This window comes from Herpailurus yagouaroundi, unplaced genomic scaffold, assembly GCF_014898765.1.
Source record: "Herpailurus yagouaroundi ecotype Mexico unplaced genomic scaffold, PumYag 77, whole genome shotgun sequence".
NCBI classification, from domain to species: domain Eukaryota; kingdom Metazoa; phylum Chordata; class Mammalia; order Carnivora; family Felidae; genus Herpailurus; species Herpailurus yagouaroundi.
Window position 1 is genome coordinate 23,776,914 of NW_024412388.1, and position 23,849 is coordinate 23,800,762.

The window sequence follows — 23,849 nt, forward strand, 5'->3', positions numbered from 1 at the left end:
AATGGTCCCCTATCGATTATATGCCGCAAGACTTTCAAGCAAACGCACACATGCAACGCCGCTTTTTAAATTTTCTTTTCAGGAGAAGAAGAAAAAGAAACACAGAGACAGGAAGTCATCTGACTCGGACAGCTCAGACTCCGAGAGTGACACAGGCAAGAGGGCAAGGCACACCTGCAAGGACAGCAAGGCAGCGAAGAAGAAGAAGAAGAAGAAGAAGCACAAGAAGAAGCACAAGGAGTGAGAGCGGAGAGAGTAGGGGGGTGGCTGAGAGGAGGAGGAACCAGGAGCCCGGTGCCTTGTGGCCCTGGCTCCCGGAAGGACTCAGTAGTGAGAAAGTGGCCTCCCACCCCGCTGGCTTCTTGCCCATGGGAGATGACTTCCCCTCATGCAGCAGGCAGGTTTGGGAGTTAGAAGTCAGAAGCATCTGCCCGAATGAGTTGTCGTCCACTTATCACTCCTGGTCCCTTTGCAAGTGACCCCTGCAGCTCGCCCGTTCGTTCACTCAACTTCCTTCATCCAGCAGGAGGTCCTATTACCCTCTCCAGCTGCCACTGCCAGAGCCAGATTCCTGCACAGGGGTCCAGGCTCCAGCCACAGGTACCGCTGTGGAGGCGAGTCTGGCTGTAGTTGGAGAACAGAGTGAGTGGCCCCTCCCCGTCGGGTCTGCCCTGGGCTGCTTGGTGAGCATCCAACACGGGTGCTGAGGGAGATCGGCGGGATGAGGGAGAACATGGTAAGAAGTGGTGCTCACTTTTTCCATTCCCCCTGACATGATTCAGTCATGCTAGAAGTGACAGCCAGAAAACCATCGTCTGCAGTGACTGAGCTTGTGTGTGACATTCTGCCAGACCACTGAACCAGACAGCTCAAGCCAAGATCATTGCTTTACTTTGTATTCACTACCGTGTGAGTCCCTTGGTCCCACTTCAGGTCTCTGCTTCAATTCCTGGCACTAAACGGAAGTGTGTTTGGTTTTAAACTTACTGAAGGTTCTTATTGCCGTAATCCCTCTTCCTGGGTAATTTACAGCCTTAAAAGTCACTGAGTCTGTATTAGTTGACAGAAAACCATTTAATATGTTACTTCAGACCTTGGAGAGAGGCCCAGCTGAGGTACAGAGCCAGAGGCACCAGCAGGTCACAGCCTTCTTAGGAGATCACTTACAAGCCCTCCCTTCTGTAATGATTAGATGACCTCTCCCCCCAGAGCTGATTAGAGAACCGGTAAGAATTCATAACCCTGAATGGCCGAGGGCATAGAAGGGAGCTTAGCAGTCATCTTGGCCAGCGAGCATTTGCTCCTACTACGAAGGCACAAGCCTGCATCCTGTGTCCCGAGCCTACGTTCTGCAAAGAGAGAGACCACAGCATTTCACAGACAAGAGCGGCTTCCCAAACCCAAGGGCATTCAGTGCAGGATGGGCCTGAGGGGACAGTTTAGTAGCCAAGCCTGGGGAAGCCGGGCCACTGATGGATTATTCCAGGTTGGACTAGCTCGTTTGGCCATGGGGTGGGGGGACAGTGTAAAGGCAAGGTGTAGGTGCAGCTCTTCTGCTCTTATACGCGTTACGTGATCAGCTACCGCTGTCCCTGAGACTCTCCAGTTCAGTCTCTCATCTGTGCCGCTTCTGAGTGACCTTCAGGCAGTATTTCTGCCCACTCTCCGACACACAGGAAACCAAGACTCCCAGAGTCGTGTCACCAAAGGCAAAAAGGCAATTTGGTGACCTTGGCTCTGCTTTATTGACCTTAGAGCACCCTTTGGATGCAGTTGAAAAAACAAACATACACACTGGGAGCCAGAAACGGATCTAGGCTGGTGTCGCCTGACCCCAGAAGAATTTCCCCAACCCAGGTGGATTTATACAAAACGCCAAAGGGAAAAATGAGGCAATTCGGTGCTGAGTCCAGGGCTAGTCGATTGGCAGAGGAGCAGTCGGTGAAGGAGTGGACAGGTCATGCCTCCTTCTCGTAAGTACGAGTGCAAACTACACTGCCGTGGGTGAGTGTCTGGAAGGAGAGACAGAGTCAGATTAGGGCAGGGGTGAGGGCATCGAAGGTATCGGGGCACTCCGCATCCTGATGGGAGGGGCCTCTACCTTCATCCCAATAATCTTCATTTATTGACTGCCTGCTGTGTGCCAGGTACTTTACATGTCTTTTTTTCTAATACTTAGCACCAAGCTTTTAGTTTCGTTAGGCACTTACTTCCTCTGTTAGAAAGTTGGGGAAACGAGCTATGAGAGAGGAAGTGACTGGTCAAGATCTCAGGGTGTTCTCTCTCCCTTGCACCATTCCCGTAGTGCCTAAGATGGTGCCTGGCGCGTAGAAGACAAATAGTGAATACAAATGTCCAGAGACTCTTGGGCAAGAACTGTGCTAGGCCACCAACTCTCCGTTCCTTCCCCGACTTAGAGTAGTGCAGGGACCAGAGGCTCGAGCCACCATCATCCAGCCTGGCATCGTAGAGCCAGGCCCGTGGCCTCACCACAGGCCGAACTGCCCAGTGAGTGTTTGGTCCTGCGTATCACATTCCCACCAGACCTAGACACCTCATTCTTCACTCTGCAGGGCCTCCTGGATGCAACAATGCAGGGAGAGCGTTACAGAGACCACAGGGGCTGCTGTCTCTGCCCCAGGCCTGGGGGTGTTCAGTCACGGCTACATTCTTCCAGCGAAGGCCCCAAGTTTGTCCCCAAACAGGCCCACGTGCCAGCCTGGCTGTCCCTTCCTCCCCAGGCTGTTATCAGGTACTCGCAGAGGGCCAGGCATGCAAAGCACTGACCGGCGGTGGGGCTGGAATGAGGTGGAAAGGGCTGGTCTGTCACTGCCCCACTGTCCCTGCCCAGAGGCTTTCTGTGTGGCAGCGCCGTCCCAGGGAGGAGAGGGAAGCCTCTCCTAGGGGCCTGGGATCCAGCTTGGCCCTGCTTTCTACTCCCGGGTGAGGCAAGGTGGCAACAGAGGAGGACACTAAGGCCGTGGAGCACGTGTGGTGGCCCTCTGCCTCGCCCGTGTGATGCTGTGTGCTCTACGTCACGGTCTCCTGATGCCCCAGCGGCCCACGAGTTTGGTGTTGCTCCCGCCCCTTTTACAGTGGGACACGGAGAAGGTGACGTGTGTGAAGCCCTGTTTCGTATAACTGAGATGTGAATCCAGGCCTGTTTGAGTCCAAAGCTACCACACAGAAAACTCCCACCTAAAGCCATCCCAACCCCGCCTCCGCCCTCCACTGCTCCCAGGGGAAGACTTTCCCTGGCTTTCCCACAGGCTTGACTGAAGGGGAAGGAGTGGTAACTGGTTGGGTGAGGCTCCAAAGTTGTCCGTCTTACCAGGATGAGTTTCCCATCAACTAGCTCCCGCACCAGTGTTGTCTCTTGCCCGTTCCACTTCTGCAGGTGGACAAGTTTGCCTCCATCCAGCGTCACGATGGACTGTGAAAGAGGGTAGAGGTCTGAGCTGCGATCTGAGCCAGGACTGAGTGACAGGATGGTGTCCGGTCATTGGGGCCACAGAGGACCCTGCCTCTGTCCCAAACTAACGGAGTTCAGGCGGCCGCCTCCGACCTAGCCCCGCAGGCGGTCTAGTCCTCCTCCAGCCTCTGCTCCACGACTGCCTGGCTGGGGCGGGGGCCTTCAGGTGTTGCGCGGGTAGGGAGACGCCGGCAGCATGGTGGAGCCAGACAGCCCGGTTCTGAGAAGTGCCACCAGCCTTCGGAATGGGCACTCATCCCCTCCTCTGGGTGATGTCCACAGCCCTAGAGCCCCTTAGATACAGGGGACATGAATCATCCTATATCCCCAGGAAAGACCGGTGAGGAGGGGTCCTGAGACCTTCCGCCCGAGTGCTGATCACACATAACGTCTAACAGACCGTGGAGATGGGAGGTGCTGGGAAATCAGACTTCCTGCTCTGTATTCCTCTCTCTTCCCGATCCACATCATGTGACCCCTTCAGCTGACAAGTGGACAGCAACTGCCGGGTCCTGGGTCTGGGTGCCCTTGGAGTGTTCCAGACCCTGGTCAAATGCCCACTTAGTCTTCTGGGCTCTGCCAGCCTGCATCAGCTGGTTCTCATTTGGCAGCTCTCCCAGGTCTCTCTTGTTGAGGAATTTGGGGGCTCTAGGTCAGGCTAGGGGACTCTGGCTGAGCAGGCTTCAGTAGGAGAATCTGAGGAGGCTCTGTGTGTGTTCGGGGCCACATGGGGAGTAGTTGTGCATCCTTGCTCCCACCACCTTACTCCTGATTCCCATCCCCCAAGGTGGTGGTTTTTTTCTTTTCTTTTCTTTTCTTTTCTTTTTTTTTCTTTTCTTTTTTTTTTTTTTCTTAGTTTTTTTTTTTTTTTTTGGCCCACTCCAGATTATTTTTAGCCTAGGCATCCCAGAGCACTACTGTTTCATTGGGATTCTTATTCCTCAAAAAGTGGGCTAGTCAAGGAGGCAGATGCATGCATGTGATAGGGCAGCTACCTCTCTCCAAGGTAGGATGACATCTTTGGGCACCATCCCAGCTCTGCCGCCAGCTTCCTGTTGATTCTGGCCTGGGCTCCAGCTTCCTTCACAAGGAGAAGACCAGACCCTGTCCTGTCTTTTCTGGGGCAGTTGTGAGGAAGCCGGGAAACAGCTGAGGGGCTGACTGATAGGGTCTGGTGGAGATACTGCTATAGGAACTCCCTTTAGAGATCAAAGCCCCTTAGTTCTCTCTCTGCCATGCGTGGCCGAGAGGGCTGGGAGGCCTGAGGCAAGCAGCAAAGACAAGAGCCACCGCAGGTGAGAAGCCCTGAGACTAGAGGTAGATGTCCCCTCCCTCCCTAGGAGGAGAGGGGCTAAGGCCTGGTGAGAAGCCATACAAACACACCATAGACCATGCCCCATCCAGAACACAGCTTTTCCTGCCTGTGGGCTGGCAACATTGGAAATAGTTCCTCAGGGTCACTGGCCAAGGCTGGGAGGTGGAGGTTGGAGAAAAGGAAGCCTCTGAGTAGGTCCCCACCTCTTGTTCCCAGCTGCCCCCTGTGCTGCTGGAGGCCAGGATGATCTGCTCAATCAGGGAAGAGCTGTGAATTCTGGGCATTCTTCCTAAAGCACTTGGAGGTCACAGCCATGGCCACATAACTCTCCCGTCTATGGATTGGAAAGAAGTCCAGAACTAGTGCGTGCCATGCATGGTCACTGAGCTGGAGCTGGAGTCAACGCTGAGGTCAGAAGAACATCCTGGCCCTGTGCTGCCCACTCCCAGATAGATGCTCCCCAAGAAGAGAGGGAGGAAGACAGGACTAGTGTGCTTCTAGCACCTGGGGCATCCCAGCACTGCACAGGCTTTATGTACCTTGTTCATTTCAGTCCCCCATAACCACCTGCCCCTCGGGGTGCAACAGTAAGGTGCCACGTCTCCACACCCTCCAACTCCCAGACCCCCTTCCATGACTCACCTTGACCTTCCTGTCATCCGCTGTTGTCTCGTCGAACTCCACCCCTAGCTGGAAGCTGATCTCCGTGTTCTTGAAGGTGCTATGTGTTTTTATGGTGACAGTGTCCCCATTTCTTTCGATGATTGTGGTAGGCTTGGTCATGTTGGCCACCTGCCTGGTAGCAAAACCCACACCTGAGAGCAGGGGGAAGGTTATGAGCATATGAGTGAAGCGGGAAGGCAGAGCACAGGGACCTCAGTGAACAACTCTCAGGCCTGGACGTGGGACCGAGAGCAGAGGAGTATGAGAGCTTTCAGAGACCCTGGCCATTTTTAAATTCAGTTTTCCTGTTAGCTCTGTGCAGTGAAGAGACACTTGATTGCAATAGACAGAAGAGAACCTTAAGGGACAGGCATGCCACAGCAAGTCGGTGGCCCAGGGGCCTCTGTGTGGTGAGGACTGTCCTCGTGTGCATGTTATCGCCCTCGGCCCTCCCATTCTCCCTGAAGGCTTGATGCTATTAGCTCTGCTTTACAGATGCAAAAAAACAGAGCTGAAGCCCAAAGGTCACAGACCTGGAATTCACACCCAGAACTGTTAGACTGAAGAGCGGGCTTATATGGCCTCCCTAGGCTGGAGCAAGGGCTGCCTTCCAGGGCACCTGAGCAGCTTTCAGCCCACAGGCTGAGGAAAGAAGAGAAATGTAGACTTTGCCTTCCAGAGCCTGAGGGAGAAGAATTTCCCACCTTGGAAGTGTTTGCCCTGAAATGCACTGGTACCCTTGTCCCCTATGTATAGCAGTAAGATATTTTCTATTTTTCTTTTTAACCTTTTAAAAACATTTTATTTATTTATTTATTTATTTATTTATTTATTTATTTATTTATTTATTGGCAAGGTATTTTCAAAGCCTCTCATCCATAACCCAGAAGGGAGTGTGTGTGTCAGTATACAGATTTACGAGACGCCTCAGGTGCTAGTGCAGTCAGGATGCAAGTCCGGGTCTCTTGGCTCCTAGTCTTGAGGCCCTGTGGGAACTCCCTGCTGACCCAAGCCCCGCTTCCTTGGGTGCTGGGCAAAGCCCGAGTGTCCCGCAAGAGTGTGCAACAAAGAGCTCTTGGACAGAGCTTTCAGCCCCTCGGGTCATGGCTTCCCTGAGATCTGCCCTCTTGCCTCCAACGTCCCATCACGACACCCTGCCCACCCTTCTGCCCCCAGCAGCTGTGGTGAGCCCTGCAGAAGCAGCCCAGCGTGGGGAGGTGGTGTGCCGGGCTACACAGCCCTGGCTGGAAGTGAGGGACTTCACCCAGACCCTACACGGGTTGTTTCACTTGATGCTCGTAACAGCCCCGGACAGATTTTAATATCCCCAATTAACAGATGAGGCTTGGAGAGAGGTGACTTGCGCCAAAGTCAAAGAGTGAGTGACTGACCTAGACACAGATCTAGGCTCCAAAACTTGTTCGCTGTTCCTCCCTGGGCCATTCTCCCAGCACGGCCACCAGGTGTGCCTGTGATCACTGGTACTAACTGGGCTGGGTCTGTCTGCCTGGATGTCCTGAGAACCCTGGGTCTAACACTAGAGGGGCGAGGGCGGATTCTGTCCTGCCTGGCCAGTAAGGGCACTGGCCTTAGCCCTGCTGTCAGAGTGAGGCCGATCCCACTCCCCAGCAGAGAGCAGGGCCTTGTCGCCATGGAAGGAGCTCTGTTTGCACAGGACCCACCCAGAGGTGTGGTGTGTTTGAGGAAGGAAACCACTGAGAGGTGAGTGAGGGACTGAGCCAAGAGAAACTGAGACCAAAAATGGGGCTGACAATTTTGGAGGCTCAGAAAGAGCTGGGTTCTACTTAGAGATGAAGCTGAAGCTATTTACTGTCAGAGCTGAACACGGTCTTTTCTCCCCCATGGGCCTCTCATTCTTTACATCTGTATATGGAGAAGAGCAGGCCGGATGGATTCTCAGCCCTGCAGCCCAAATTCGCCCCCTTATTTGGGGCAAAATAAGGGGACAAAGGTGGTAAGGATGTTGCAGCTCACTTCAGGGACACAGGTTTTGGCTGGAATGTCTACTAAGGGAGGAGGGGCTGGCTCTGGGCATCCCGACTTCCCAGCAGCTGTCCCGGGGCTCACTTGCTCCAAGTGTGGCTGCTTTCCTGGGGTCTGTGGGCATAGTACCCAGCATACTGTGCTGGGGCAGTTGAGAGCTTTGGTTTCAAGAGCCAACACCTGTGGTCCCTAGTTCAGGAAACGGTTAGGAACAGAGCTAAGAGGTGGGTCCCCCACACCTTATTTGGATATCTGCCAGAATCCAGCCCCCTTTCCCTAGTAGGAAGGCATGGAATGGAGCTCGACTATGAACGATATGCTGGTTTCCCTGTCCCAGCCTGGGGGACTAAGATAATCTCACACCTGGGGATTTGGGTGAAAGGGCATCATCACCTCCATCGAAGCCCAGACAAGGAGGGGAAACGCGGAGACCAATTCTTAGCTAAGCAGTTCCTACCACTCCCACCCCCAGGGTCCAGAGGGGAAAATAGTTCTGGGTTGCACATCTAGAAATCTAGGTTTTCTTATCAGCTCTGCTGTGGGGCTGATCTGACCAGTTTCCAGTCTCTCTGGGTCTCAGTCTCCCCATCTGTCAAACTAGGCAAGGCATGGGGATCTCCAAGCACCTCACCTGTAAAGAGTCGGAATCTTTATTCTTCCCCAGCCAACACCACGCCCTCAGAGACCAAAGACCCTCCCTGCCTTTAACAGATCTTGGCCTTGTTCCAGGACCCTTGCTGCACTCCAGAAGTCCACTGGTTTTCTCCACCAGACCCCTCCCCAACAAGTGGCTGAGCCAGCTTATAATGGGTCCTCTTGCCCCACCCTACCACTAGGCTCTCGGACCGCGATTAGAGCCTGGTTACACACCACTGCGGGACAAGGTCAGAGACTGGATGGTGAGAAGGAGGGCATCCTCCAGCAGCCATCCTTTCCCTAGTTCAACGTGGAGGGGCAGGGGTTGTTGCTAACTGTGCAGCGCCTCCTCATATCCCATTCTCCGGTAGTTCCCTCTTCTATCTCCTTCCTCCTCGGGGTTCCCGCTTCTTTACGCCATAGTACACTCCCCATCCGCCCCATTCCCTTTGCGAATTTACACTTTCCAATCCCTAAACCACCCATGCTCCTGGTTTTTTGCTCCTCTGGCTAGCCTCCCACCTTCTAGGTCAATGCTCTCCTTTCATACAAACCCACCTCCTAGCTCCAGATCCTATATATATATACATACATATATATATATATCTACCTACCTCCTTGCTCCTCCCTACCTGGGAATCCCTCTAGCCGGGTTCAGACCATGAAAACCCCCTTCCAACAGGCCTCGCGTGCCCTAGCCCATGCTGCCACCCCCTCCGCGTTCCCTTACTCCCCAACCTTGAGCAGGAGGGACGCAGCAGGCTCGCGTAGTAACACCCAGAGCCAGAACGCTGCGCGGGGCTGCGCACGCGGCCAGGCCCTCTCCCGCCCAGCATCCCGAGTCGCACTCACCAATCGACTTCATGTAGTCATCGAAATTCTTGCTGTCCACTAGCTTCCAGGTGCCCACGAAGGCGTCCACCATGGTGAGGCTGGGCTAGGCCGAGAAAGCTGAGGAGACAGAACACGCGTGCAAGGACTCCGGGACCCGCGGTTCCCTGCCCGCGCTGCCGCTTTAAATAGCCCTTGCATCACGTGGTGAGGCGTGGCCCACACCCCCAGCTCCCGAAATAGGAAGCCTCAGGCGGGCGCTCCACCGCCCGGAGCTGGCTGCCCATCCCCCACGACCCGCCCGGCCGGGGGAGGGGGACAGCTAGTGGCTCCCGGCTCTCCTGCGTCAGCGCGGGGGCCCGGCCTCCGAGTCCCTGCCCCGCGCTGGCGGGACCTGCTCTCTTCCCAGGCCTCCAGGCGCTCGTCGCAATCTGAGGAGGAAGCAATTGAGGGCACGGTGCCCGCGAGGTGGGGCGCGCGCTCCGGACATCTTCGTCCCCCAGTGACTCCCCGAGCTTGGGGTTAGAGCAGAGGTGAGAGACTAGAGGAGACAGGGCTGATGCCCACGCCGGGAAAGCTCTCGCTGACCCTAAGCGGCGCAGGCATCTCGGTCCTCATTTTGCAGGTGAGGAGCCCAAGGCTCAGAGGGGAAGTGACAAGGTCGCAGGCAATAAGGCGAGGGTTAATTGGAGCCCAGATTGCAAGCCTGGTCTTAGCTGGTCCCGGAAGCCGCGCTTTCCCGCCACTCCGCACTGGCCGGTGGCGGGAAGAGACCAGGGGGGCACCAGTGGGAGGCTGAGCTGCCCCTGTGCCCTCCACCTGCCCCTGGCGAAAGCGACCCAAGCCGCCGCACCCTTCCCGCCCCGCACGTGCTCGCCCCTCCCCGTGGAATGTCACCGGCGCGGGCCTTTCCGCCCTGCAGGGCTGCTCCCCATCCTCCTTGCCAACGCTTCAGGCTTCTCTGACCTGTACGCAGGGCTCAGAGCATTTGATCGGGTCACTTGCCCCCTCACCTCCTTCCGAAGTTCCGTCCCCCAGCCACCTGACAGGCCCAAGGGCAGCTCCCCGCCTCCTGACCGCTGCAGCCCCGACCTGCCTGCCGGCCCTTCTCTGACCTCTTTCACAGAATGTCCCTCACCTCCTTTACAGAGCCTGCGGTGTGGACACTTTACAAAGCGCTTTTAATAGGAAGATCCACCTTGTATTGATGTGGTTTTTTTGCACACCGAGGGCTTTAAGTGCATTTTCTCCTTGAACTTCCGGAGCAAAGTCCACCAAGTAGGTTTTATCATTTCCACTGTTTTACAGATGAGCAAACTGAAGCTTGGAGGGGTCCATTCATTTCTTAATCTGGGGGGGGGGGGGGGGGCCCGTTATTAAAGCGCCTACTTTTCACCAGGCCTTGGGCTAGGCTCTGGAGAGACCACCATGAATAAGACGCACTCGTGTAGCTTCCCTTTGGGCAGGCAGACCTCACCTAGCCTGGTGGCTTTGAGGGGAGACCTGTCCTGACCTAGGGGCTTGGAGGAGACTCCCCAGAGGAAGTGAGCGGTAAGCGAGTGCCGAACAGATAGGAAGCCCTGCAGAAGTAAATGGTGCCCGGGTGCCTGGGTGGCTCAGTCTGTTAAGTGGCCGACTTCGGCTCAGGTCATGATCTCAGGGTCCGTGAGTTCGAGCCCGGCGTCGGGCTCTGTGCTGGTAGCCCAGAGCCTGGAGCCTGCTTCTGTTTCTGTGTCTCCCTCTCTCTCTGCCTCTCCCCCACATCGCGTGCTCTCTCTCTCTCTCTCTCTCTCTCTCTCTCTCTGCCTTTCAAAAATGAATAAATATTAAAAAAAAAAAAGTGAATGGTGCCCGACGGAACTGAAGCCAGCAGAGGTCCACCCAGGGGGCTTGCAGGAGCGCAGGGCACACTAGCCCTGGGGTCCCAGCAGCTCTGCACATGTGCAGTGTGGCAGACCCTCCTCCCTGGGCCTCTGTGTCTCCATGTGGAAGTGGACAGCATCTGCCCCTACCTGACTTTCTGGGAAGAAGCCAGGGAGGGAGAGCCCTCGCTTGGCCAAGCTCTTGGTTTGTGCGGACAGGTCCACTTGCCAGAAGGCCTTAGGGCCGGGCACGGAGCCCTGCTGACCTCATTGCCGGAGCAGGTGCAGCGGAGGGTGGGGAGGAGAGTGGGATGGTTTCTAAGTCAAGGTCACAACCTTTAGACACTGGACCTCCTCTCTGAAGGACCAAGTGGCCAGAGACCCCAGAGGCCAGAGCGGTCTCCCTACATGGTCCTTCCGATGCAGCCGTGGAGGGCTGGGGCTAACAGCTGCGGGCAGGTAGATCTGTGAGCCAGTTCTGATTCCCTTGGGTACTGGGCGTGTGGCCGTGGGTCTCAGTTTCATGTTGAAAATGGAAGTGACGACAGTATTTACCCCGCTAGAGATGTCTGGGGAGCAAACGAGATCATGCATTTAAAACGCTGAGCATGGGGGACTTCCATGCTCGATTCCACTGCTTTATCGTTACTGTCATCCTTGGATAGGGTGGGATTCTCAGGCCCTGTCCCTCACCTGCCGGGCCCCCCCCCCCCAGCAGATCGCTTGGCTTCTCCAATCCTCAGTCTTCTCATTTCTGGGCAGGATTAGAACCTGCTGCAGCCGTGGGGAAGGAGCTGCAGAGACTTGGGGGATGGGTTGAGAAGGACACTGCCACAAAGTTCTTTTGTCCCCTGCCTAAGCTGAGCAGCCTGGAGACAAAGCCTAGACCCATTAGCCTTGCTGCCCTACCCCCATCTCCCCAGCACACCCAGACCTGAGTCAGTTGACTCCTCAGGCACGCCCTATCTGCTTTCCACTGGGCTGTCTTCTCCCTTCCAAATATGTACAGCTTCTCATCCCTCCGATTACCTGCATCCTCTCTGCCCCGTGATACTCCCTGCATCTGGGGAACGAGGGGTAAGGGGAGGGAATGTGAGCCCTTCCCTTTTCCTGCCCCTCCTTCTTGCCCTTGGCAGATCCAGCTGTGGATACAACATCTGTCAGGCCGCAGGGCCAGTCCCTGCCAAGAGCGCATCTCCGCAGCCCTCGCCCTATGGTGATGTCACTGTTCTGTGTCTCCACGGCAACCACAGGCTGGGAAGATGGAGAAGAGGAGAGCCGAGTAACCGAGAGAGAGCCAATGAGATGGGCCAGCTGCACCGGATGATCCGTGGGGCCATGGGGCGGGGCTGGGGGGAGAGCAGGGGGCCTACTCAGCATCTTGGGCTGCTTCCTGGACCCTCCCCGCCATCTGGACGCCTCCGATAGGGGATGTGCCACTGGCACGGGGAGAAATGCCGGAGGTAGAGGCCAAAGAAGCTGAGCTGGAGCCTCCACTGACCCAGGGACATAGAGACCCCCCCATAACCTCTTCGGGGCCTAATCTGTGCATGTTGACTGCCCCACTCCACCCCCAGGACCTGCTGCTGGAATTTTTTTTTTTTTTTTTTATGGTAATGGTGGTGCAGCCCTCTGCCACGGAATCAAGTCCTTAACCCTTCTCTCCACACCCTCCATAGCTTCCCCTGGTGCATGATGTATTCAGAAGCGGCATCTTTGGAAAGAAGCCTGGTTCTAAATCCCAAGCCTGCAACTTACTAGTCAAGAGACTAGGAGCCAGTCCCTTCCCCTTCTGAGTCTCCTTTCCTCCCAAATGGAGGAAGGGCCATCTACTCCCAGGGTTGACAGGAGGATTAAAAGAGACAACATATGGAAGCCTAACACACAGAATACTCAATGAGTGGTGATTACGTTCTCCCTTCTGGGTCTCCCCGGAGCAGTTTTCCCAGAGACGCACGTGAATGAGCCAAGGCCCTTTGAGACATTGAACCAATAGCAAAGGACCAGGTGTGTCTGTCTCCTCACTGGGGCCATTAAGTGCCTTCAGATACTGCAGACAAGTTTTCCACATCTCTCCCAGTCTCCGTGAGTACCTCCTGCGCCCAGACGCTGTGCTGGGCTCAGCAGGTTCCAGGGGAGACAGAAGAGCCACAGCCCCCATCCTCCCTGAGCTCACTATGTAGGGGGATTGCAGCGCGGTGGCTGGAATGCCGTGTTCTTTCTGCCACAAGGAAATCGCTTCCTCGTTCCCCAAGAGTTCTAGATACTGTGGGTCTGAGAGAACAAATGATGGCAAGAGGTCGGGATTTACTCAACACCAGTTGCTTCTGAGAAACTGCTGCCTGTGGCACATGCTCCCTGGAAGGAGAACAATGGTTCTCTCTGCCCAGGGAGGAGAGGGGGTAGCTCAGGGTGGTGGGGCGGTCACCTCGGCTTTCCCAGAAGCCAGCTGTCCTCCCTGTTGGCAGAATAAAGCCCAAACTCTTCCGCCTTGCTCCGTCTGTTTCATTAGTTAAGTTTATTACTGAAATCCTATTCCGAGAATAGTGCCTGGCAGATGGTTGGCATAAATGAATGAATATTGAACGAATGAATGAAGGAGTGTATGGAATATTGATTGAATGAATGAATGAACGAGTGGGTGCGTGAGTGAATCTGTCTACGTCTCTAGCTTTGGGGGCTCTGGAGTGAGACTCACTTGGCTTCCATTCCTGCCCCTGTTGCTTACAGACCAGCTGTGTGGCCTTGGGCAAAGTCACCACCTCTCTGGGTCTGTATTTCTTTATCTGAGAAAAGCACATCACAGTTCCCACCAAGCCAGCCTCCCAGGGCCTCTGGGGAGATAAGCTTGGGAATGCAGTACAAAGAGTAATTGTTTCTCTTCTCAGCCTCCTTCCAGGGAGGCCCCCAGGCTCTGGCCTCCACCTGCCTCTCCACACCCTCCACGCTGCAGCCACTCTGTTCTCGTATCTCAAAGGGGTGCCATGTATCTCTTTTGTGTTTGCCTAAGAGGACTCTTCCTCCCTAGCTGCTACTCTCTTAGTTATTCCTTACTTTTCAGCTTGACTGTCCCTCCTCCGGGAAGCCCCGTCTTCCCTAGCAAAGCACTCACCCCGCTTTCCATGTGGTCCACTCGACTCAGAGTCTGACTTTTCCTATTACACCGACCCTGCCATGTCCACGGAGCCTCTCACAGGGCCTGGCATGGGTCTGCGAAGTAGACAGTCTCCCTGAGAGCAACGGAAATCGCTTGTCTCCTTCAGAGTTCTCGGTTTGCAAAATCTGCCCCCACTTGTCCCCCCCACTTTCCCGTTACTTTCAACTTTTCTCTTGCCAGAGTATCCTGTCTCGTAGCCTCCTTTCCACTCCATCCCTGAGGGCCCTGAGACGGCGCCCTGTCCTGTGGGTCGTGGGGCTGAGAACTGCCCTTCTGAGCACATAGCTGTAGCCAGAATCTCAACTGTAGCTCTTTATTATTTTTTAATTTATTATCATCCGTGTGTAAGTGAGTTTTATCCCCAGCGTGGGGCTTGAACTCACGACGCCAAGATCAAGAGTTGCCTGCTCTACTGACTGAGCCAGCCAGGTGCCTCTTTAGGGACAGTAGCTCTCTTTAGGGACAGCTCCGGTCCTGGGAAGTCAATCAAACCAGATTCCACACAGCCCCTGGCTCCTTCCCCACACTCCTTCCCCTCTATCCAATGAAAAATTTGCCTCTGCAAAACTACAAATAATATTAGATTAGACTGAGTGAAGTATAATAAGGGAAACCTAATGCCTATAAAACTACAAATAATATGAGATTGAGTAAAGTATAATAAGAAAGGGAAACCTATCAACAGCACACTACCCCGAGGTCCGGGGCGGGTTCATGTGCCATGTGACCTAGCGGCAAACAGACGTTTGGTTCAATGGTCGCTCCCTAGAGCACACTTCATTCAGGAACAGCCCGCTTAAGATTCTGGAAAGAGGCAGGCAGCTCCAGGAGATCTGATGAGCCTAGCTGGTGTGGACAGGTGACCCCTGTGTGTCCTTAGGTGAGGACAGCTGGTTGGCAAGCCCTGGCAGGGGTCTGGCAGAGAAGGGATCTTGGACTCAGGAGTCTGGGACCTGGGATCTTGGGGTCGGCTGTTTGGGTGGGGAGTGGTGTGTGGGGGGGGGGCAGCATCTCTGGGCCCCGTAGTCACCAAAGACACTAGATAGGAAAGGCAAGGAGCCTACTTGGACTTGAACTGGGTGGACTTGGGTGAAAGAGCTGCCCTCCTAGAGGTGGGAGGTAGGAAGAGATTAGAAGGGTGGGACCAGAGTCGGGAGGGTGACGTCAGATGGGCAATGGGGTTGTTCCGTGCAGGGGTCAGAACAGCCCAGGGTGGCATCAGGAGCTGAGGACTGGCCTGTGCGCGGTCACTCTCTCCATTTGAGTCACTGTATGAGCTGTCAGGGGCCAGGAGGAAGAGGGGGAAAGACCACGGGCAGGGCAGTTGGGAGACCCGATAACCGGCTGTGTGAGCCTGGCCAGTCAATCTCTCTGTGCCTGTCTCCTTTTCTGCGTGATGGGGACAGTCATGTCTACCTTCCAGGGTGGGAGGAAGGAGCGCATGAGATCGTGGGGACAGAGCACCTTTACACGCTGTGACGCGCGGTGCGGGAAACGATTGCCCGCGGCCGTGCGGCACTCACGAAGCGCCGGGCACTGGATTCAGCAGGTTTCAGCCTCGCAGCTCTTGCGGTTCTGACAGTAACCCAGTGATGTAGGCACTTTGGTTCCCATCCCCAGGTTACAGATGAGAGCCGAGATTTGGACCCAGGACCCTGGCCCCGAGGCCTTGTATGGCCTGCCACCATTCCACACCTTTCCCAGAGACAGTCTGCCCTGCCTCGCTCTGTGACCTTGGGCCAGTCTCTTTCTTTCAGTGTCCCCAACGCCATGGCAGGGGGTTGGGCCAGATGAACCCTTTAATCCTTCAAGCTTTGGCAGTTGGTGGTTCAGGGAGGGTACTTCCAAGTGGGGGAAGAGGGTGGGGTGGGGCCAGAACCAGGAGAGGACAAACTTTTCCAGTGTCTCTGCTCCAATCCCGTCACCTCCTCAGGGGGTAGGCTGGCAGGCTCCCCTTTGACCTACAAGCCGCGGGGCCAAAGAAGCAGGTGATGCCCAGCCCTGGCCTGAAATACCCACTGGTCACTGAGGGTGACTGAGGTCTGAGTCCCAGAACAGACCACTAACGGTCAGGCAGGGCCCATCTGCCTTGGCTAGCAGACCCCAGAGGGCAGTAGGGCCACATTCTGCCTGAGTCATACCTCTTGGTCTCCACCCACCCATCCTGGGCCCCGACACCCTCACTCAGGGTCAGTTAATCAGGGGGCCAGGCCTGGTCTGGACCCAGGGAGGTGGCTATTTCTAGATGTCCTGCCTGTCTCCTTGGCCTGGGCCTCCAGCCAGCTCAGGACATGCACACACACACACACACACACACACGCATTCTTGAACTTGACTGCCATTGGCTTGGTGCCTGGACCCGTACTGGCAACCAACCGATGGCCTAAACTTAGGTCCCACCCCTACAGAGAGAGGGGAGAGGTGGATGCCTACAGACTATGGCAATACAGAAAGGCTATCATTATCCCACGTGTGGACCGCACACGGACCACGGACCACGGACCACGGAAGGCCAGGAGCGGGAAGCCACTCACTCTGCCCAGAGAGTCAGGAAAGGCTTCATACCGGACGTACCCTTTGGACTAGATCTTAAAGGATGCATAGCAGTTTGCCAGGTGTGGGGTGAGAAATTGGGAAGGCAGAGGAGGAGTAGACAGTTAAGGAAAGATGAGATTTTCCTGGTGATTGATCTGGGATGAGGGCAGAGGATAAAAGCGGCAAATGAGGGGCGCCCGGGTAGCTCGGTGGGTTGGGCGTCCGGCTCTTGATCTCGGCTCAGGTCATGGTCTCACGGTTCGCGGGATCGAGCCCCGCGTCCGGCTGTGCACGGGTGGCACTTGGGATTCTCTCTCTCTCCCTCCCTCTCTGTCCTCTCCGCCCCTCCCCCGCTCATGTGCAGGCTCTCTCTCTGTCTGTCTCTCAAATAAATAAATAAACAATAAATAAAGATAGGAAGATCGTTTCGGCCCGGAGAAAAAAAGGCCTTGCCCACCATCAAGGAGGCTGGCCTTTCTTCCGAAGGCCATGGGGAGTCACTGAGGGCTCAGGTGGGGGAGCACGATGATCTGACTCAGATCATGGTTAAGAGTTCTCTGGCTGTCGTGTGGAGGCTGGACTGGACACTGGTTAGTTAGGAGGCTATGGCAGTCGTCCCAGGCTCTCACCAGCAGCCAGCAGGCAGGGGACAGAGGAGGACACACCTCTCCTAATTAAAGGCGTGACCTGGCAGCTGCACTTATGGCCTCCCTCTTGGCCAGAAATGAGGCACGTGGCCACATCTAGTTGCAAGCGAAACTGGGACACATGCTCATTGTTCTGGACGGCCTGTGCGTCTGGAAAACAGAGAGGGTGGCCATCACGGGACACAAGGTCCCTGACACAGTGGTTAAAAGTCCTCTCTCTGAAACCAGGTTTCCTGAGCTAAAGCCTTACCTTACCATGTCAGCTTTGTGGGCAGATTACGTGCCTTCTCTGCACCTCCGTCACCTCGTCGAGGCACAACGAGCTGATACGCCAAGTCTTAGAGTAGAGCCTGGCACGCAGTGAGGTCCAGGGCTGTCTTTAGTTTCTGAGACAAGGGGATGTTCTGGGGACAGGTTCTGCCTGAGCGCCCTGGCAGGGCTGAGGTACCCATAGGGGGGCTGATGTATGGCTGGGACATCTGGAACTATCCAGCCCCCACCCCTTAAACCAATGGTTTAGCTGAGGCAGAAGAGGCAGGGAGAAGATGTTGGGAAAAGAAAGGTTGATTTTGGAGGGGATTCAAGAATAGGAAACCCAACGTCTGACTTCGGCTCAGGTCATGATCTTGCGGTTCAGGAGTTCGAACGCCGTATCGGCTCACTGCTGTCAGCCTGTCAGCCCAGATCCTCTGTTCCCCACCCCCCTCTCTCTGCCCCTCCCCTGCTTGTGCTCTCTCTCTCTCTCAAAAGATAAATAAAACTTTTTTTCTTAATCTTAACATTAACAACAACGACAAAAAAGAATAGGTAGCTCAAGAAAAGATACCCCGGGACTCAGGAGTTTCAGAGGCAGCCCAGCCCTGAGCTCCTTCTCACGGGACTACAGATCCCCCAGAACCAGGAGGACGTGGTTAGTTTTGAGTCAAGGGCACCTGAAGCGGGGCTCAGGCTCATAGCTGCTGTGTGAGCCCAGGCCTCCAGCCACCATTGCCCCTCTCCGGACCTCGGTTTTCCCACCCAGAAGCTGGAGATCGATTGGCCCAGCCTTCTGGCCACATGGCTGAGAAGATGTTTGTCCTGGCTCTGAAACTGGCCTGCGTCTGCAGGGCTAAACACCCGGGAGGGATGGGTCGCCAAAGATGATAGTGTGACCCCTCCCAGGAGGGCGGAGCGTTGCAGCCACTTGCTGTCCTGACTTCTCCCTCATCTGGCCTGTGTTCCAGTCCCCAGGCTGCGGACTGTAAAACAGGGTGGGACGAGAGAGCTAACGGGGGCGGGTGGGTCAGGTGATCTACGTTTACACCGGAGAACGCTGTCTTCAAACAAACTCTTAGATGCACGTCCAGGAGATAAGAGAAGGCTGTATGGTGGAAGCCGAGAAAGGGCCTGGCCCTTGCTGGTGAAGAGTGCCGGCCGGATCTCTGGGCCTCTGTGGGCCTGGCTGCCCACCACCCCCCCCCCCCCCACCGCCTGCTCTTTCTGCAGCCTGGGGTGGAGGCGGGGTGGGGATGGGGGTCCAGGCAGCTGTGACAAACAGCAGGCAGAACCCCCACCCTAGGTTGCCCTTCTATCCCTGGGAGCTGGCAGCAATCACCACCCCTGAAGACCCCTCCGGTCCCTGGGCTGGAGTGAGCACAAGACCACGAGATTTGGGGTTAGGAAGCTCCTGGTGCCACCCTGGGTAAGTGATCTGGAGCAGCCGCCATGCCTCTCTGGGTCTCAGTTTCCCCGTCTGAACAATGAGGGATGAACGCGATGATGTCAATGTCCTCAGCCCCTTTCTCATTTGTGGCCGGAGGAGAGATGGGGGCTGGTGGAGACTGTGCTATGGGTGCCGTGTTTCCCAAGAGAGATAGAATCCTGCTCATAGTTCAGAGGCAGTGATGGCGGGCGCAGCCGTCAGAGGCGTGGAGGGGGTCAGAGGCTGGGGCAAGGTTGCCGGGAAGACTCAGTTTGAGCTCGGCCTCTGCCACTAGGTTGGTGAACGTGGTCCCTTGTCAGGGCCACACTTTCTCCTCTCCTCTCCCAGCCCTTTCCCCAGGACTGATTTTTTTTTTTTTTTTTTTTTTCTCTTCCCATCTTCCCACAGGGGCAGGACTAGGGGTCCAGTGGGGCGCTGGGATCTTGCAGAGACAGAGGGGTCCTGGTGTGGGTGTGAGGTTGGGCTGGGGGGTGCAGGGCGGAACTGATGCGAGAGGCTTTTCTCTGTGTCTTGGGTGGGGGTGGGGGAGGTAATTCCCACAGAGACCAGCATCCTGGTCCCCTAGTCCAGAGGAAGACCCATCCCAGAGACACACATGCAAGCCCAGACGTGACACACATATACCTAAAACCGCACATGACCTCGCACGCACCCCCAGATACATACACACGTACCCCCGACCCTTGACTGGTTAGATAACTGGCGGGCCCACTGCACAGTGAAAATAGGGGCCCCTGGTTAAAAAAAAAATGTGTTAAGAATGTCGAGACGGTGACAGCCAAGCATTAGACCAAGAGCAGAGCCCTTCAGAGCAGAAGGCGCTGTTAGACTGCACACCCCTGAGGGTGGTCCCATCCCCAGGGCTTTCAGGCCATTCCTCGGGACCCACAGTCCCACAGACACCGGCCGGAGACACACTCACCTGCAGACATTCGCACCCCTACACTCACCGCACTGAGGCCATACGCCCCAAACACGCCGCTGTAAGGGCCCCTGTGCTGCTGGAGCCTCCCCTGAGCCCGGGCCTCTCCCCGGAGGGCCAGATGGAGCCACCCCCAGGGCCCTTACACTCACCCCTTATCAGGACTGCCATCTCTCTCCTGCCCTCTGCCCCACACAGCTCCTCCCCCTACACACACCAGCCTGCCTGCCGGCTTGGAGTGGATGACAGACGAGACGGCAAATGCTAGCCCCTCCAGCCACTCTGCACGCCAGTCTGCAGGGGTGCAGCTGAGAGTGGAATGCTAATGCTAATAATAATAATACTTAAGACTTGAACATTGGGGTACCTGGGTGGTACAGTCGGTTGAGCATCCAACTTCAGCTTGGGTCATGATCTCTCAGTTCATGGGTTCGAGCCCTGCATCAGGCTTTGTTGCTGATAGCTCGGAGCCTGGAGCCTGCTTCGGATTCTGTGTCTCCCTCTCTCTCTGCCCCTCCCCTGCGCTCTCTCTCTCTCTCTCAAAAATAAATAAATATTAAAAATTTAAAAAAGCAAACTCATTCAGTCCTTACAACCATATGTGGTAGGCACAGTTATTTATCTCGATTTTACAGGTGAGGAAACTGAGGCACAGAATAGTTGTCACTTGCCTGACTCTCACAGCTAGTAGGGAAGTCGGGATTCGAACCCAGGCAGGCCATCCGCCCCCGGAAGAGCCTGCTCTGTCAGCTGCTTCAGTACCTGGAGTGTGCCAGGCCCTGTGGACCCTGTGGCTCTGTGGCCCACCCTGGGCAAGGGGGCGGGGAGGTGCTCAGGGCGTATTGTGAAGTAAGGAAACAACATGATTATGACGCAGCATCATAATCTGCATCATAATCCTCCCCCCCCCATGGGGACCCACGGGCAACCCTGGGAGCCCCAGGTTGGTCACCAGACCGGAGAAACAGAGATGACTGTCTTCTACTTCGATCTCAATATTTAGAAGCTATCTGAGCGCAAGCCATGTTTTTCACCTCTTTACAGACAAAACTATCAAGTGTGTAATTAAGGCATATTCAGCGGCAACTGAATGTGATACCGGACAGTGCACGAGGTGGCCTGTTACCCAGAAGACTTTCTCCCTGGGAATGAAAGGAAATCGGCCCTGCCGGGGAGTCCTGGGCGTCCACCCGGCTGCACTTCACGTGTGACCTCCTTTGATACACGACCTTCCGAGCGTTGGCCCAGCCCTTGCTCCACCCTCCGTCTCCCCGGAGGAGCCCCTCCCGTCCGAGTCGGTGGCGCTGACTTGGAGGCCAGGGCAACGCGCGTGTGACTCCGCCCCTCCACGCCCATGGCCGCGGCTGATTGGTCCAGGAAAGCCTACCTGATCCAAGCGGGCCAATCAGATCCTTCGGGGGATACGGACTGGCACAACTCGTTCAGGCTGGTCCCTGACCTAAGAAAGGGTCAACCTGTTGACTGTAAAGTAACTGCCTTTCCCCTCATTGCTGTTTGCACAAGAGAAAAGAAGCAGGAAGCTGTGCGCAGGCCGGGGAAGGGTGAGGGAGTGATGAAGGTTTGCAGAGGAGAGTTCTCGCGCTCTGCCCGAATTCATACTTCCGGCAATTCCTGCCTTGTTTCAACGAGCCCGCGAAATTGCTGTTACTTGCGGTCAAATCGGCCTTTTTTAAGGCGCTTCAGTTGGCAAATGTAAATAAAGTACCACAAAGGCCCTGGATGTGTTGCTTTTATTGTCATTGTTGAAAATGACGGAGCTCAAAGGCACAGAGCCACCGAGGTCAGGGGAATGTCCACAATGGAAGCGTGAGGTCACCTGTCTCTTTGTCCTGAAATCACTTCCCTGTGGTGAAAAGGGCTTCCCCCAGAAGAAACGTGCTCTGAAAAGGACTTTATTAAACCTGGATTTAGATTTGTCCAGTGGTGTGCTGGCAAATGTTTGACGACTGGTTCTTCAGAAATCCAAAGACATTCATTATACACGTATGTATGTCTATTATGAATTTCACGGATATAAAGGATGTGTTGCACACAGTTTACAAATAACACAGGGCATGCACCCTTGACTGTACATTCTGTATAGTCCATTAATTTCACAGAATGCTGTTGTTAATTGTTGCCAAACCCTTGTATCTCTGGTCAGCCTATGGTTGCAACTCAATCAAAATTTGCAGCGGGGTTCCATTCCGGTCTCCTAACTCTTTTCTCAATAAATTATTGTCATTAGGTCTGATACATGAACTACTGTCATACTATATTTCATCACTTCGGTATAGTCTGTGCCATTACCATTTTGTCCATCACTTTCTTTAGAAAGTCAAAACAGCAAATCAAGCCCTGATGTGCAGCGTTTACCAATTTCCTGGTAGTAAATAATCCCGCCTTGGCCAGTTTCAAGTTACCAATGTGATGTCACCACACACAGAGTTGGGAAGAGATGTGCCGAAGCACGTCGTTATGTCAAGTCTCCGGTAGACAGATACCATCGACGCGGATGACCTCAAGAGACTCGATGATGGCAAAATGTAAAATCACGAGGAAGTGAAGAGTTTTGAGTCTTGTCTTTATTTTAATAAACTGCATTTGATTGTAAAGATTAGTTGATTGTAAAGTTAGGTTATTTCATTTTTAATGATGACTGCCCAACAACTGGTTTGCAAAACTCCTGAAACTCCGCCAACTCGTGACAGCTCCAGAGCACTGCGGACACGTCTCCACCCAAAGGCATCCCGCGGCACAGTGGCAACAAGAGACTCCCGTGGCGGGAGAGACTTGGTGAGGCCCATTTGCCCTGGGAAAGTCTGAGCTGGTTTGTGCCTTGGAGCAGAGGAAGAAACGACGCGAAGAGATTCAAGGGCAAACTTAAGGGCGGGACACATCCACACAGCTGGTTTGTCACGGCCTTTTTCTTTCCTCCACATCAACATGTGAGGCGTCTGACCCGTGGCCTCAGCCTACCTCTGCCTCCCACCCTGTGCCTGAAACTCACCCCACTCATCATGGTCAGTAGTTGCCTGTTCTCACCCCAGACCCCCAGGGGAGCAGCCAGATCTTGTTGGTTAGGTTTTTCCACCCGCATCACAACTCTCTTCCCCAGGGAAAGGCGGAACTCTCACTAAGATCGGTATCTTTGCACAAGCCAGTGTGACAGGAAAAAGCTGTTTAAATTGAAAAGAACGCAGCGTCTGATAGGCTCCTGTCCATTCTTCAAAACCCCACTCACACGCCCCTTCTCTTCTGAAGACTCATCTTCCAACAGTGCTGTGGCTATGACTTGTCCCTATTCCTCTTGTTACTTGAGACAAGAATGTGAATGTCTGCCCAGTAATCACTGCCCTCGACTAGGCTGTCAAGTTTTCCTCAAGGGCAAAGACTGTGTGTGTTGTATGTTACTGTGTGGACAGTGACGATTCGTGCAGGGTCTGGCGCTGGATATTTTCTCATTAAATATGTCAAATTAAAAAACCTGAATACGTAGTCAATGCCAGGTGGACTCCTTTGAGCCCTGGGAGACGATTTGGACTCAGTTCTTCCCTCAAGGAAGTTCCCCTTGGGGCCCCTTGTACCTCCTCTTTTTTTTTTTTTTTTAATTTTTTTTTATTACGTTTCTTTATTTTTGAGAGGCAGAGAGAGACAGAGCATGAGCAAGGGAGGGGCAGAGGCAGAGAGGGAGACACAGAATCCGAAGCAGGCTCCAGGCTCTGAGCTGTCAGCCCAGAGCCCAACACGGGGCTCGAACCCACAAACCGTGAGATCATGACCTGAGCCGAAGTCGGACAGTCAACCAACTGAGCCACCCAGGCACCCCTGCACCTCCTCTTAAATCTCCCTAAATACATAGTTTCCCCTTGGACCTCTGAATGTCAAAGCCAGAGGGGACCTGAGGCCATTTGGTCCGAGAAGGGCAGGGAGTTGCCCAAGCTCGCACAGCTCATTCAAACCTTATGCCTCCCAGATCAGGATTCCTGTCTTTTTTTTTTAAGTTTATTTATTCATTTTGAGAGAGAGAGACAGCACAAGAAGCGGAGGGGCAGAGAGAGAGAGAGAGAGAGGGAGACAGAGAATCCCAAGCAGGCTCTGCC

The 23,849-nt window shown here is 54.7% G+C and overlaps 2 protein-coding genes and 1 long non-coding RNA gene across 6 annotated transcripts in view; 2 read left to right on the forward strand and 1 right to left on the reverse strand.

Annotated features, from left to right (window-relative positions):
- The window catches only part of ZCCHC17 (zinc finger CCHC-type containing 17), a 61,355-nt gene extending 60,369 nt beyond the window's left edge, over positions 1–986 (forward strand). Inside the window, exons 8-9 of one of the 2 annotated variants that reach the window (XR_005787918.1) lie at positions 83–683; positions 792–986. Coding sequence is in view for 1 of the 2 variants with exons in the window: in XM_040467452.1 (XP_040323386.1) it covers positions 83–244 (162 nt within the window). In the remaining variant the exon portion in view is untranslated. Of the gene's footprint in view, positions 1–82 lie in introns of both variants that reach the window. The other variant, XM_040467452.1, reaches the window with a different exon arrangement.
- A 709-nt stretch (positions 987–1,695) lies between these two features.
- FABP3 (fatty acid binding protein 3) lies at positions 1,696–13,989 on the reverse strand. Its single transcript, XM_040467472.1, has 5 exons — positions 13,896–13,989; positions 8,943–9,041; positions 5,430–5,602; positions 3,332–3,433; positions 1,696–2,012 (listed from the first exon to the last, which is right to left on the reverse strand). Exons 2-5 carry the CDS (start codon positions 9,013–9,015, stop codon positions 1,959–1,961), a joined length of 402 nt encoding a protein of 133 aa, XP_040323406.1. The 5' UTR covers positions 9,016–9,041; positions 13,896–13,989; the 3' UTR covers positions 1,696–1,958.
- Positions 9,218–13,276, forward strand: LOC121025080 (uncharacterized). 3 transcript variants are annotated; one of them, XR_005787920.1, is made up of 3 exons: positions 9,218–9,546; positions 10,071–10,199; positions 11,920–13,276. It is a non-coding gene; the product is annotated as an uncharacterized LOC121025080 (long non-coding RNA). The 3 variants fall into 3 exon arrangements; XR_005787921.1 differs by having other exon boundaries at positions 9,218–9,454; XR_005787919.1 differs by having other exon boundaries at positions 9,218–10,199.
- Positions 13,990–23,849: the final 9,860 nt, after the last annotated feature.